The sequence below is a fragment of the Harmonia axyridis genome, chromosome X (assembly GCF_914767665.1).
Source record: "Harmonia axyridis chromosome X, icHarAxyr1.1, whole genome shotgun sequence".
Lineage (NCBI taxonomy): Eukaryota > Metazoa > Arthropoda > Insecta > Coleoptera > Coccinellidae > Harmonia > Harmonia axyridis.
The window spans coordinates 3,498,224-3,514,384 of record NC_059508.1 but is presented as its reverse complement, the minus strand read 5'-3'; the positions used below and the strand labels follow the sequence as shown (position 1 = coordinate 3,514,384).

Sequence of the window (16,161 nt, the reverse complement as noted above, 5' to 3'; positions counted from 1 at the left end):
TACTATTTTCATTAATAATGATGGGTTCCATGCCAGAAAAAAAAATCAAAGTGATTATATATGATAATTTTTCGCCTGTTGAAATTTATCCCAAAAAGTACCTATATCTATAGTCATCCTTTCCGAAAATATGAAAATTTTGTACTTATTTCATAAATTTATTGTCTTTATTTTATGAGGAACTTATACGTCCAATATTATTGTCATTAGTTTCGTATCGGTTCATATTATATAATAATACTTTTTTTACTGAAAACAATTTTAACTCCAAGAAATCGTGGATTTATTATTAGTTCTTATTGTAAATGTCAATTTTTTTCCCACATTCATATTTCGTTTGCTAATATCATATTGAGAACATGTTTGTAAAATATGAAAAAATATATATTTTATAATTTTATTGTCTTTATTTTATGTTCAATTTATTCATCGAATATGATTGCTCTTAAAGTCTACATAACATAGTGGGTTCAGTTTCTCTGCTCAAATATATTATACCTATGTTTGAAATTGAAATCGTCTTTCAGGTTCATTTTCCGAATTCTACATTAACTTGAGAGTTAGCCCTGAATTGATTTTTTCTCGGTATCCCTAATATTTCGACATTCAATCTGTGCGAACTAAACAAGGAAACATTCAAACTTGTATAATTTCTAACATTCGAATAGAATTATAGGTCCCGACAAGTAATTTTAATAGGACCATTCCAGACATCTTCAGCTAGATAATAATAATACTAATGTGATCTACACAAGAAACATATAGTATACCTACACTACAACGAGTTTTCACCAACATAAGCTTACTTTCTCCCTTTGTTTATAGGATTTCAAGTTCTGTTTGACCGTTCTTATAAATTCCAGGAAACTTTCGAATAAAGTAATCATTTATTCCTTATAATCGGATATTCCGTTTCCCTGTATAACCTCAAAGAGACAGACACTCTTTGACCTTTCCATGTTTTCTGTCGTTGAGACAACTTGCATTTAGTTACATTCGAAATTTCTTTTTAATTTTGGTGATTTTTCAACACAATTAAAACAGGGTTTCTGAAAGGGACTTTATGATACTTTTTCTAATTTTTAAGGGAAACTAACTAATGGAAGATATGTTTGTAATTTTGAAAATTTTCTTTTTTCATTCGAGAAAAATTCCAATGAATCGATTTTTCACTTAGATATTTGAACATTTGAATTATAGATTGTGAATTTGCTGACTCCACCTTGTATACAGGGAAATATTAATGGGAGTTAGTGGAAAATATGTTGTCCGAGAGAATCAGAGTGCTTTTCCGAAATTTCGCCGAGGTTTTATTGTGTGGGTATAACGTTCCTGTTTCTTATTGCTGGGACATAACTTCTGTCGGTCGGTTATAGATCATCTCTATATCGTGGCTTCTAATTGACGATAAAAGTGTCATCTTTACTTCGTAATGTGGCCTTCGGATTTCAGCAATATCTAAGTATCGATTAGGTATCAAAAAGGATATAATTCATTTTCTTGAAGGAAAGAACTATATCCAGGACTTTCAGATTAATTTTTGAATTTATGAACGATTAACTTTTGGAGCCTGATTTATCCCATAAACACATTTCTATTTTCAATATTCGACTGCCATCTTGGATATGTATTTTCTTAGACAGGTTAAATCTACACTAAACATGTACTAACATTGACATTGAGAACATCTCTGAAAAATATGAAAATGTATATGTATATTCCATAATCTTATTGTCTTCATTTTCATTTGTAAGTTTTTCGTCTAATATTCATTGAGTTGAAATTGTTTCACACAATTATAATGAGGAAACTTTCCTGTATTGAAGAAATAGTAGTTGAGTTTATTGTCGTTCCTCATTGTGAAAGTCGTGTGTTTTCAACACCTTGAAATTTTCCTGGAATATTTAATAATAAAAGCGCAAATACTGGTAAAAATACATCCAGGATTAAAGAGAAATTCTTATAGTAGTATATATATTATATGCTCGAATTGTGAGTTTTTTGTTTCGAGACTTTTTAATTTCTTTCAGTTATTGTTTAAATCTTTTCTGCCATTTTTATTGTCGATCAGTTCACGTATTATTTATTTTATTACAATTATTTAATTAATGTTTTGAGCTAAAATGATTATTGACTTCAGTTAGCAGTAGGTAGAAAATAGTTATGAATTTTTTTTTCGGGCATTATTTCCTAAAATTTTGCAACATACATAATTTCTTTTTTCCAGTGACAGGTTAACCCCTTTCGTCTTTGATTTTATTTTTTCTCCTCAGGTATTTAATTCAAACTCCACTCAAATGTGTCTAGCAAATGCTTTCTGATGCAAATACCGCGTTTGCTTGTTTAGCCAATTTTTTTTCTTAATCGGAGTATAGTTTCATCTGTTCCTGGATCCAGGGTATGAATTTGGGGACGTAAGCGTAAACACCAGGAAGATGTGGATGAGCGCATTTTATTCCCCAACTGACAATACCACCAACGTACCATCTTTCTGGGTCGTTTTTCTCTTTACACAATAGCGGGCCACCGGAGTCTCCCTGCGAATCAAAAAAAATTAATCGATAACTTACCTTTCTTCAACTGCGACACTTGCGTTGAGAAAAGAACTGAAATTTCAGTAAAAAATACAATAATTATGCCATGATAGAAGAATTGTAGATATTTGTCATCCGGTGAAGTCGTTGAAACTGGTGTTATGGAACACCTGGTTTAACTGGTGTTCCAAAAGGTGTGCGAGGATGCTTGAACCCTTTCTTCTCAGTTGAACATACAATAATACCCATAATTTCACAGTCTAAAGAATATCGTCTTCTTCAAACACCCGAAAAGATTAGATTTTTATGAAATATAATCATTATTTGACAAAAAATTTTATTGAATATGCAAAATAGCCCTAAAATTTCAAAAAATTCATTCACTACGTGATGATTAACAAAGTGGACTGAACGAACTTAAGACAACGTCAATTTGAATTTAACGTATATGTAATTTTCATTTTTATAGATTTGCTTCTAATATTTTTTTGGGAATTTATATTCATTACTCATATCAAAATGATTTCTTCGAGTGAATTTCAACCACAATTTTATTTGATATGGACTTTTATGGCAGACTTACAAATAGTTTTTCTTCAGTTTTATAGTGCTATTTGTACAACTTGGCACTTATTATTATCTTAGTTAGTTGATTGATTGAACTTATTACTAATGTATGTTACTTGAATGTTTATACTTTCAAGTGTCGTTACTGTCACAAAATTGCATTTAGCAGCCTGTTTCAATTTCACGTTTTATTGCCATTTATTGGGAAATATATACGTGAATTGAACAAATTTACTCTATATCTGCTTAATAAAAATTTAGGAAAAATATGGATAAATTGTCTTGGAAGTGAAATAAGTTTAAAATGAGAGACGTTAAGTAATTCCTTTAAGCGACGTTTAGCAACTTAATTGTTACTTCTTCAAAGCTCTACAAAGAAACACATAGATCAATACCTACAATAACAATGAAGGATTAACTTCATTCTACTCAAACAATTTATCTATATTATTGAAGATAAGGAATACGACAGTGTTAGATTTATGAATAATTTGAGAAGATTTGAACTCGAATTGTCTACCATGCAAAAATTTAATTCAGTTTATGTCAGGTATCTACTAACGATGTCAAAGAAATGTACCTAGAATTTTCCATCGGAAAACAAAGTACGTATCATTTATCCAAGAGTATTGTATAAGAATCTTTTGAAATATGAAACACCCATGAATGATCGGAAAAGAATAAAAAAAATTTGAGGTATCGATTGAAAACAGCTGCCTTCAAGTTTGAAGGAGAGATTATTCTCTGTAAATAATGTTTATCCTGTAGTTTCAGAATAAAATTTCTCGAGTTTTAGACAACAATATCCTTACGCTGATAAATTTGTGGTATGCGTTCTTTTAACTATCCTTTTTTCGATTTTTATAATATACTTACAAACCCATGTATTATTTACATTGTGTTTCGAACATAATCAATTCTAGCATGTTTTCTGGAATTTTTACCTCTCTAATACGCCGATGTCAAGGCTATCAGTTCGGTTGTATTGACTATGTTTTAATGTCGATAATGGTTGATAAATTCAGCATTGGATTTTGGCAAGAATATTTTGGCAGTATTTTTGACGCGACTCCACATAACCCTAATTAAACTAATTTTCAGGATCTTTACGAATTACGTATGAATAAAATGGTCTTGTCATAAATTTGAATAATGCATTTGTTCAACTTCAATGCCTGATTTTTACATCAAGAGATTCGGAAAATATTGTATTAGACATATATAATTCTTTCGAGACAATTTCAGTGTTCGAACATTTTTTTTTATGAATAGAGCAACAATTCGTTACAAATTAATTAAATTTTTTTGAGAGATATTGAGATTCAGTTTTGAATTATTCAATTAAAGTAAAATGATTTCCATAGATCGAGGTTTAAACTGAACAAATGTTTTCTCTTTGTTTTTTCGGAAGAGCAATAATAAACCGGAGAAAAAAGAAGCCAGTTCCAACTGAAAAAAAAAATCACCACCTCCGATACAGGTTCTTGAAGGTGATGAAATGGAACACAATTAGAAAGGTCCACAGATTGGATTATACCGTTAGGATCCTAGCCGAATCACTGAATAAAAATCATTAGAAAATTAGGGCACCGATGAGAGGAGGAGAAGGTGGCGGTGGAGAAGGAGGAGGGAAACGGGAAGGATCTGGAGTGGCAAAGCTGCTACAGAAAGGGAAACTTGAGAGCTACAGAGGCCCGCTTTGCCGACGGTTCTCGAAAACCGCGCTTTTGAATCCCCATCGACGATCGTCTTCACACTCTATTAGGCTCAACCGAAAATAACATCATACCTCGGCGATACAAGAATCTTGAGAATCCCGCCAGAATGTTCGATTACCGAGCTTTATCCAATCTTTGAAATGCATGATAGGCACTCGCCACTTTGCGAGTCAAAACATTTTTTTGTTAAGGTTTTACTCAGGGTAGAACTGATGGGATTGTATACTTTAGGACTATTGATATTCACAGGGTCTTACAAGACGAATCAGGACGTTCGGATTTAGCTTTGACACGTTTCAGAACGTGATTCTAGGGAAAAAAGCTTTCCATCAACTTACGTCCTGAAATACATATGAGATGATTTTTAATACTTCCAATAACCCTATTAGTTTTACCTTTGGTATCACTTCGAAAATTCGAAAATAGTTCAAAACTGCTATAGAACTGGAGCATATCAGTCATATAAGGACTAAATAACGAGTCATGATTTTTCGAATAGTTTTTAAAATATTCTTATGAAATGTTTGTATATACGAATGTATTGTATAACAATGGAAGGCTTTTCATAAAAAGAGATAACATTTGTCGAATACTATTGAACCTATAAATGAATGTTGTTACTTCTAGCTTAGAATATAACCGAGTCTACTGAAAATTCGAAATATGAGGTGTAGTAAAAAGAAATCCATTATTTTTCATTATTATAAACAAGGCTTTAATTACCATAGTTAGAATGATCCGATTTAGATCAAATATGCGCTGTTTTGTTCGATAACTTGTTGCCATTTTGAAAGTAATATCATTATGCCTCTCTCATAAAAGCCCTCGTCTCTATTGTCAAAAAATCGAGACAGCCGATTTTCACGAGCCTCTGTTGAAGCGAATTTTTTCAGCAGTAAAATTGTTCGCCTTGAACAGTAACAGATGGTAATCACTTGGTGCCAAGTCCGGGCTATAAGGTGGATGCATAAGAACCTCCCAACAAAGCTCCCGGAGCTTCTGGCGAATCACTATCGATGTGTGTGGCCTGGCGTTGTCGTGATGGAACGATTCCTTCAGACGGCCGAATTGTTGACAGTATAGTTCCGAGTTAAAACTTGTGCCATAAGGGAGAAGTAGATAATTCCCTACCAATTCTACCAAACACATTATTGCTTGGCCAGTTTTTCCGCCGTCTCACCCGTTTTCGCTTGACGTTGTCGTAAGTGATCCACTCTTTATTACCGGTCACCAACCGCTTTAAAAAATGGGTCGATTTTGTTGCGATTCAGCATCGATTCGCAGATGGAAATTTGTCCCAAGAGATTTTTTTTTGCGTTAACTCGCGTGGTACCCATACATCGAACTCTTTAGACCAGCCTTATGCAAATGGTTCCAAACGGTTTTTTGTGCAATCTTTACGGTATGACTCGACAATGTCCATGATTTGATGGACATTTTCGACAAATGTCCTTCCAGTGCGTGGTGCATCCTTGATAAAAATCAAAATTTCGGGTGATTGGATGTTACAATATCAGGACCATAAATACTATTCACAATTCATTTTCATCTTTATCGAACATAAACTGTAAAATATAGCGTATTTTCTCTTTGATAGTGTCCATCTTTGACGCGCGCTCAAACTAAACTGAGTCGACTAATCACAAAACTGCCAGGAAAGTTTTTGTAGTACGAAATCCCATCCTTCTTACGCCATCTAGTGGAACCCGATCGGATTTATACGACGCGAAATTTGAAAAATAATGGATTTTACTACACCTAATATTTCGAACAGAAGAGATTTTGGAACAAACTTGAGAACGACCGAAATACCCATTCAATTATAGTCCTTATTGCAAAATTGGACGTGTTATTTGTAGATATATTTTACCTCACCTAGTTTCCCATATTTACTTAGTGAGTAGATTAACTTGGGCTTGCCTGCAAAATTGACTCTCTTTCGTTACTAGCGGGACTAGTGATAAAAATTTGTCTTTCAACAGAATAAACAAGAGACCAAAGGAGGAATCCCGATCAAAACACGGCATTTTTTGGTCCTGTAGCGTCTCAGACAAACGAAATGGGTGGGAAAGACCACCTGGCGAAATGATTCTTTTCTTTTGTGTAATCTGGAATGTTTGATTGAACATTCGGAAATCGATGAAAATGCCGTGTGCCTCAACTCGAGGGGGAGAAAAAAGTGCAAACGATTTTTTGCAGAGGGTGTAAATTCGACGATCAATTCAGAGTACGGGGAAAATAGATTGTGGAAATGAAACCCGCGTGAAAATCGAATCGGAACGCATTTTTATGGTTGGGATGCGTATTTTGATTGTGAAACGTGCCGTGAGCGCTCTTAACGGAGAAAAATACCGTGTATTTCACACCGTGAATTATTTCGTTCGCGTCACTTTTGGTTTGTTATTGCCAATAGCCAACGCTCTGAATTTTTGAGGATAGGAATTTTAGCCCTTGCACTCCGGAAATTTCACTCACGTAAAATTTGAGATGGAATGGAATATGTCGAGGAGTTGAGTGAAAAGTTTTTATGCGCTCTTATCCACACTTTTTTATTTTATTTACGACAATTGATTGTTTACATATTCAAGTGTTGCTCCAGAAATTTCACTCACGTAAAATTTTAAAGTCGAATGAAATTTCTCGGGAAAGTTGCGTGAAAAGTTTTTATGCAATTTTATCTACACTTTTTTATTTTATTAACGACAATTGATTGTTTACATATGCAAATGTCGCTCCGGAAATTTTACTCATGTAAAATTTGAGATCGAATGAAATATCTCGAGAAGTTGAGTGAAAACATTTTATGCGCTTTCATCTACATTTTTTTATATTATTCACGACAATTGACTGTTTACTAATGAAGTGTCGCTCTGAAAATTTCACTCGCGTGAAATTTGAGATCGAATGAAATATCTTGAGAAGTTGAGTGAAAAGTTTAAATGCGCTTTCATCTACACTCCATTATTTTATTTACGACAATTGTATATTGAATATAATGGTAAAAAAAGTAAATTTCATTTCCAACAAATACATAAATAACCTGCATATTATATCTTTATAAAAACTTAGTTTTTTGCCTTCTTGAGAGATTTTAGATACAATCCTAAACCTTGTTGAACTTTTTCCTGGATTACTATGTCACAGAATAGGTTCAGATCAGCCTCCTTATTTTTCACCAGATCCTGAATCCTGAATTGATTGTTTACATTACGTAACGGACATCATTTCAATCGAAATTGCCTTTTGACGGTTAATTTTCATGGGAATATAAACATTTTCAATGAATTTTATATATTTTTAATAATCCGGAAGAAACTTCATGATGGCAATATCTCCGATTTTTTCAAAATTGATTTCTTAATCAAATCTTAATTGAGATCATCAACTTGGAACGGACTTACAAGAGAATAATTCTGATTTTCACATATTTGGTCACTATAAATCAAAAAAAAATGTAGGTACTGTGAAAATTAGAGGGTGGTTAGTTTTTTTTTGTCGAACTATGCCAAATTCTTATTATTCAAAATAATAAGCCTAATCGATCCTTCCTCTAACGGTTGTCACACCGCATTCTGTCCACATTGAATTTTGAAGGGATCAATTCGAAAACAACTCATATCTGAATAAAACATAAGATCATAAAACTAAAAAAGGAATAACGACGATAATAAATCCAACTTAATATTATTGGACTGTAAAATTTTGAATATACAAGGATTTCCTTTTAACTCGGCATCCTTCAATTATTTAGAGAACTAGTGGATACATCGTTCTAAAATTTTTGGTCGTGGTTTGGGCACTCTTTGCTTTGAGGACCACTTTTTCTGAAATATTTTGAAGTCCAGAATGTAAAACCTATCATAAATGAGACAGTAGTGTAATAGAAGACTTCCATTTCCATTCCAGGAGCAAAAGCAAAACCTTTTGAGATACCTACTGAAATACGGAAATATAATGAATGCTTGAATTCTGCACTATGAAAATTTGGTTTTGTTTCCCTAAACAATTGCCGGGACATCGAACTCACAAGCTGCTAATGAAGATATCAATAATTTATAGAAATTCTCCCTCATTTCTTCGTTCTGAGAATTCAGTACAAAATCGCTAAATAAATGAATATACAAGGTGTTCCATTCGAAATAGGGCAGTGGATATGCATTTCAGATAAATTCTGTCGATCATAAAATATTTTAGACAAGACAGTTTTCTTTTGTCCAATTCTGTTCAAAGCTCCACAAAAAATTTCAGAATAAGATATTTCATATTTCTTCGAAAAATGTTAATGGGAGAAGCCTTTCTTTTTAACTATGTATCGTGGATTCAATCAAATGATAAAACATTTGTTTAAGATGGGTTGTCACAGTCCGTGACATGAACAGAGTGATAAACCCCTGTGTGGAATTAGTGGCATTTTTAATCATTGATAACCAGTTTAAATTGTCAGATGTATGGCATAATTCGGTCCATTAAGCCCCCTACTCCCTTCAAACTATCTGCTATCACCATGGTATCGCCCGCAGTATTTCATTAAGTTAACTATGAAGTTCGTTCAATTATTGGCGAGAACGGGAGAAGACTGTTAGCAGGGATTGGAGCGATTTTGCGAATAAGGGACTTTTTTTCCCGGATCATCCTGAAAGATATCCTAGAGCGGTTATGGATCTAACTGATTATCAATATGATATTAATGTTTCTCGGATCAACCCAAAATGAAACAAATCAACGATTTTCTTTATATCTTCTAGGAATCAGTAACATATTTGAAGTAAAACAAATTTTCATGCAAAATTAGATTTAAGATCGATAACAATTCATCGGTTGATTTCGATTTCTTAGAATCACTCAAATGACATTGAAAAGAAAGGATCTTATTCATTAAATATAAATTAGCTAGATGGATACGAAATTGAAGGAGCGTACGAAAAGCTCTTGAATTCATGTTAGTGCTTTTACCGATTTTTATGTAATCCGTAATGCAATTTTGATTCTCCTTCTTCAGATGTTCAAAATAAAACATTGGTACCCTTTTTTCTGATGCTTTTTTCGAAAGGGTGAATGGAAATTCTCTCGTGCGTAATGTAATCGAACTTGAAAACAAGTTGGTAATGAACGTCCGAGCAGAACAAAGCATCGACAATTCATTATCTATCAGCGAATGAAGGATTCAGTCAGGATTTATAATGAGAAGGAAGTGACCTTCTCCTCTGTTTGATTGGGACAGAGGTGGAAACGGATATTGTAAGGTTATCCCGGGATTCGACATCGAAAATTGACCAGCTAATCCTATAATTCCAGAAATTCCAGGTTTCTGATATAGGTTTTGTGTTGAAATTATCTGAAAGCAATTTTATCGTGGCTCTTCTATTTGCAATTATTAAAATAGCTAACGAACTCTTATTCAAAAGAGGCTGATATAATTCGAAGGATTCGAAGTGACCTATTGTGGTCAAAAGTCCATATTTCCATTATTGAAAAGGGGAATACAATTGCCTCATTATATTCTAAGGAAATCGCGGAATATAAAAACTCACGTGATCTGAACTTTGTAATGAGCAGTCGCTAAGGAGACCAAAGAATTTCAAAAGTTAAAATCTTTTGTGAAATGGAGTACATTTAGAGTTTCATAATTTCATCCTGAAAGAATTCTCTCTGAGAATGTCCTTTTGTACCTCAACAAGGATGCATTTGTATAACAGTGGTCAATCCTCTATAATTTGACTCTCTTGTCCTTCACAAAATTTCGTAGAATCATTATCTGGAGGGAAGAAAGATCACCCAGCAGAAATAGGCATCTTACATAACATTTATAGGATTTTCGAAGAAATTATATTCTTCATTACTCACGCTTAGCCGATTATTTCAGAATTTTTCAACTCAAAGTTGACAAATTAAAGATATTTGGCAGGATTGCAAGAGCTTTGTTTCCCACAAATAGCGCGCCATGAAACCAAAGATAATAAGGATAGTTTACCACACTTGAAGAAAAATAATTCAACATCGATGTGTATATTGAATGGTCGATATCTGAGTTTTATATTTACCTTGTGAGTGTTTTAGAACATATCGTTGATTGTTAGAATTTTGCGTGGAAATTTGTGTTTTGTCTCGCACGCCATCGTATATTTCCATCAGTTGTCTTCGGTTTTCCATAGAAAAATAGAATTGATGTCACATATTCGCAAAATTTGGTCTATGTGACTAGTTCCTATTTTTTCGTTGAATTGAAGCATGGACCAATCGCATTTTTTAAAAACACATTCTGTATATTATTTTCAAAATTCTACTCCCCCTGAATACAATGTATTTAGTGAAATTAAAAATTCGGTTCTTCTTCAAGCATAAGTGTTAATTTAATTTTTTCGATATACAATTGTCCAGTTTCAAAGTTATTGAAATTTGTATTCATGTCCTGAATATAGAAGTAACTGAAAAGGTAACAGTATCCTTCCATGGTTTTCAAATAGATCGATTGTTAAAAAGGTTTAGCAGCCTGGATATGAACGCGGATATTAGAGTTCGCTTCTTTTTCTCCATAAAATACTGTTTGACTCGAAACAATGCAGAGAAAAATTAATATGTGGAGTTGAATTTCAAATTAAGATCGACTCACCTGACATGCATCCTTTCCACCTTCCTTATAGCCTGCACAAATCATGCCATCTGTCACGTTCAAGTCTCTGTACTCCAGCCAAGAGTTGCAGAGGTCTCTGTTCAGCACAGGAACTTCAACCTGATTGATTTCAGGTTCGTATTCTGACACTGAAAAACAATGGGGTCAGGGTACAATGAGAATTCAGCGTTCGACTATTGGAGGTTATGTTGTGAACGTATTGCCTGCCAATTTGTACTATTCCCCTTGCTCTTCGAAAACATGTATTCTCGGCTTTCTGAATGAAAATTAAGATTTCCTTTTGGATTAAACACATGATGAAATCTTTAGGAATATTGAAAATAGTGGAGCCTCATTCACCAGGAAAATTAAATAATGAGGAATGGGTATTATAAATTCATGTTCAGATTACCTTAAATCATAAAAAAAATTACAAAATTAATATGGGAAGTTAATATTCAGATTACGAAAAATATGGTCACCAAGTGCTGTTATGCTGCACCTACAACCAAAGTAAGGTTCTTACCTATTTTATTATAGGTTTAAAAGTTTGTATCATATTCAGGAATAGTATTCGCTCATTTTTATCTTATATTTGTTATTCAGAACTATTTGGGGAGCAGATTAAATTTTTCTACTATGACTTATAAATGTGTAGGTGTAGGATACGAGGGTAACTATTTATGTATTGAGAATAGAAAAAAATAAAAAAGCGATTTTGATGCAAAGTATTTTTACTGCTTTTCAAATAATTGCCTTCAGGATCTATACACTTTTGCATGCGATAGAACCATCACTCGAAAGATTTTTTCCAGTCAGAAGATGGTAGTTCTAAAACATGCGTTTTGAAGGCAATCTTTCAGAAAATACGGTAGTTATATGATGTTCTTTCAGCTGAAATAATATAAGTTCCTGCCCTTTCTGTTATGACACAAATAGACTTGAACTCCTCTTGAAGGTATTATCCTTGAAAGAAAAGATAAAGAGCCATAAAAAACTATTCCTTTTTGAGAACCGAACAATTTCTAAAATTCATTAGGCTTTTTTTTTCTAGAAGATTTTAGTAACTTTCCAAAAATCCTAAAAGATATACACATAACGTATCGTAATAATAGTTCCGATTGAGCCATATGAAATATCATTGTAGAAAGCAATAATGCTTCAATCAATAGGAACTAAATATCGAATAAGCTCATTGTGGAAGACCCTGTACATGAAATGAGTATCAGACTGCGAGAGAAAAATTGACTCACGTCCACTATCTTCTTTCTTTCCCCAGCCAATCACAGTGCACAAAGTTCCTGGTTTCAGTTGTTTTTCAGCTTTTGGTAGACAAACCGGTAGAAGGTGTTCATGGAATGTAACTCTTGATGATAACTGAAATCAAATCATAAACGACATTCATAACAAAAATATAGAAAAAACGGTTTATTGTACCTAATTTATTTTTCTTCACCCGAAATGAATTCATCCAATTTTTCCAATATGTTGAAATGAATTGGTTTTTGGATTGTTCTGATGTTTTTTTATAGGATTTTCTAGAATTTTTCTGTTGAGGGTCGAAAATATATGTTACAAATCACTTCAAATTGAAGTAATTCTTGTTTCAGGGAGAATATCGGTCTCAGAAACAAAAACACATACAACTAATACTTGAGGATGTTTCGGACTATTAGACATTTTTTATGCCATAGAAAATAAGTTTTATACGAAAACAAGAATAAAAACAATACAATAATTGCATGAATTATAAAAAACATCAAAAATATTTATGACAATGAAAAATAAAATGAATTATAGAAGGTTATATCATCCTATATACATATATATCACATATTTTTTATGTTTCTTCATTATTTATGCAGTTATTGTATTGCCTGTATTATTGACACTTTGACCGAGATTTTTTCTATTCATTATCATTGTTTTTTTTTCAGGTACTCAAGAAAAGTTTCAGCGTTCACCGACCACTATTGGTGAGTACTTTTGAAATTTTTTTTTAATGGTTCCAACTTATCGTTCCAAATGTTTGATTTTTGGAAAATTTCTATATTATGTTCATTCTAATATGTCAAATGAATATAATTCTGACTCAAAAAATTGTTGCATGAAATTGTCAACTCAGATTGGATTAAACGAAATGTTTGAAGAAAAAATACACAGTCCGATGTGAATAATACATTTTTCCATTCATTATTTTCAATAAGCTTCCGAAGAAATGTTTCGGAATGTAAAGAATACAAAAATGGAATTACAATATGTGACAGTCTATGAACGCGATCCATTCATATTAAATGCTCAAAACTATGATGACGAATATCTGGCCAAAATTCAAGAAATCTTATCCAGTATTCAAGATATTGCCTGATATGATTTCGGTCGACTTTTTCCTTTTTCCAAAACACAAATTACCACTCCCAACCATCTGTTTTCAGTCGATAAAAGACATCAAAGTGAAATCATGGCGAATATTGAACTAGATTCCGGAAAATGCATTTGAAGATGTTTTGATGATTGAGATTTGGGATATACATTGGCGGCTCGTGACCTAATGAAAGGGCAATGCTGCAGAGTTCAATGAATATTGGATATATACATATGAGATTACATTCTGGAGTAGTTATAAAGAACCTGATTCAATGAAATTTTCAATGTGTACAGGTACAACAAAGAAAATAATTAATCTAGTACTAAGTTTTCAATGATTTATTTTTTCAATGAATTTTTCAATACCAATTGATAGATTATGTTGGAGAAACACTGCAAATTATACTATCTTTATTATTTCCTGATAAAATGATAAACGGTTAAAAAAAATTAACCAAAAACACGATGAACTCGTACCCAGATTGATCCGAATGCTAACAACTGAGCCATAAATCATCGTAGGCAAATATGTGATCATTATCATAATAATATTATTGGAAGGGATATATTCGAAAATTCATAATAGCTCTAAAACTACATGTATTAAAACTGCGGTAAATAGTGTAGGTATTCAGCAATACATGTTTTCGATTTCATGATTATACGTTTTACTTTTGTTCTCTTGAATTTTACTTTGCAATTTGATAAATCGTATTCTTGAGTTCGGAGGATCAATTGGTTTTTGTGTCAAATTTCAATTTACTTTTGTATGGAGTTTCCAGAAAAAGATTTTTTTTCATCGAATGATATGAAAGGTTTGACAATAATGAGGTTGATGAGAGCGATAAGTTGGATATTATTCTAATCGAATTTCACTGCAAGTCTTATAAAGAAAATATCACTAATATTCGAAAATTCTGTGAAAAGTACAAAATTTATCCTTGTCTTTATGGTCGTGCTGAAGCAGGAAGTATTTCCATCCACTTCCGACGACTATTTATTTTCATATTTCGTCGAACTTTGTGTGCTTCCTCATGACTTTGAGTATACCGATTTTTCGTCTCAGCGGCTTTGTGGTAGATAACAGTTAGCCGTTATTTGCAATTGCCAAAATCCAGAGTTTGATGTTCAGTTAGGGTCTTTGAACCTTCTCCCCCTCCCACATTCTTTTAATGAGACACCTTATAATATATAAATATATAAATATTTTTCATTCATTTCGATATTTAATTCATTTTGTGTCCATAGTATACTTGTAGTCAAGATACATTTAATTAGGAATCAATAATCGTTTCAGAGGAAAGAGTTTATAGAGGAGAGTTGGTGTTTTTTAAATGCGACACCCTGTATATATCTTGATTATAATTTAACAATGAACACAAAATGAATTAAATATCGAAATAAATGAAAAAATTTGTATATAGAGTGTCCCATCAAAAATATAAAGTCAAAAAGTTCAATATCTTCGATACGAATGAGATTTTTGAAAAACCGATAACGCAGTGCTTTTCGACAAATCTGCGGCTAACAAATTGCGTTCAAAAATATAGGGTGTCCCATTTAAGAAACACTGACTTTTCGCTTTTTCTCTAAAACGGTTCATTTCTTAGGTCTGTTATGAGTATCATATAAACCATAAAAATTACTATAAAACACGTTTTTGAATATTTCAAACGGAAACCGAAATGAAGCGAAATATACGAAACCGTCATTTTTCAGAAATGCCTTTGTAACAACAGAATGAATCAATATATCTAAGATCTGCTTTCTGATATCTTAAGATTAAAGGTATCCGGGTCCTTGAAGATTTTTCCTCTAACTGTTATAATTCATGAAATGCTTGCAGTGAGTATCGAATTTGTAACTCCCCTTACACTTCCGGTAAAGGCAGGTCTAAAAGTGATAGCCAAGGCTCCAATTACTCGAGAATTGATAAGCTGATTAGAGAACAAATTTACCAATAATCTGGTTGTAGTTCTGAAAGGCTGCTTATTAGCCAATCGACTCTCCTCATATATATGTCATTCTGCATTCCAATGGTGCCGTTCCTAGCGTTTGGACGTTGTCCAAAGGCCTTCTGCCATTTTAGGTTCACAGTGAACGCATCGTTGTAGATCTACCCTTTGACGAGTAGTAGCAAAATGATTTTGTTGACATAGTCGACTGCAGTATAAACACTAATTACCTCTAAATACCTCGTACGTAGTATTATTAGTAATACCACACATCTGAGAACCTGTTAATTAACTCACGATATAATAAGTTTATATGCGAGAGACGAGGAAGGTAGCGGAAATAAATATCACTCCCTCTCTCTTTCAATGAATGAATGGTTACTTCACGAGGATCTCGGATGCAAATAACT

At 32.8% G+C, this 16,161-nt stretch overlaps 1 protein-coding gene across 1 annotated transcript in view; it reads right to left on the bottom strand.

Annotated features, from left to right (window-relative positions):
* Window positions 1–320: 320 nt before the first annotated feature.
* The window catches only part of LOC123686713 (atrial natriuretic peptide-converting enzyme), an 87,544-nt gene continuing 71,703 nt past the window's right edge, over window positions 321–16,161 (bottom strand). The window contains exons 13-15 of the mRNA XM_045626950.1: window positions 12,683–12,806; window positions 11,430–11,578; window positions 321–2,537 (exon numbers count right to left, since the gene is read on the bottom strand). Of these exons, the coding sequence (XP_045482906.1) occupies window positions 2,361–2,537; window positions 11,430–11,578; window positions 12,683–12,806 (450 nt within the window). The 3' untranslated portion in view covers window positions 321–2,360. The remainder of the gene's footprint in view (window positions 2,538–11,429; window positions 11,579–12,682; window positions 12,807–16,161) is intronic.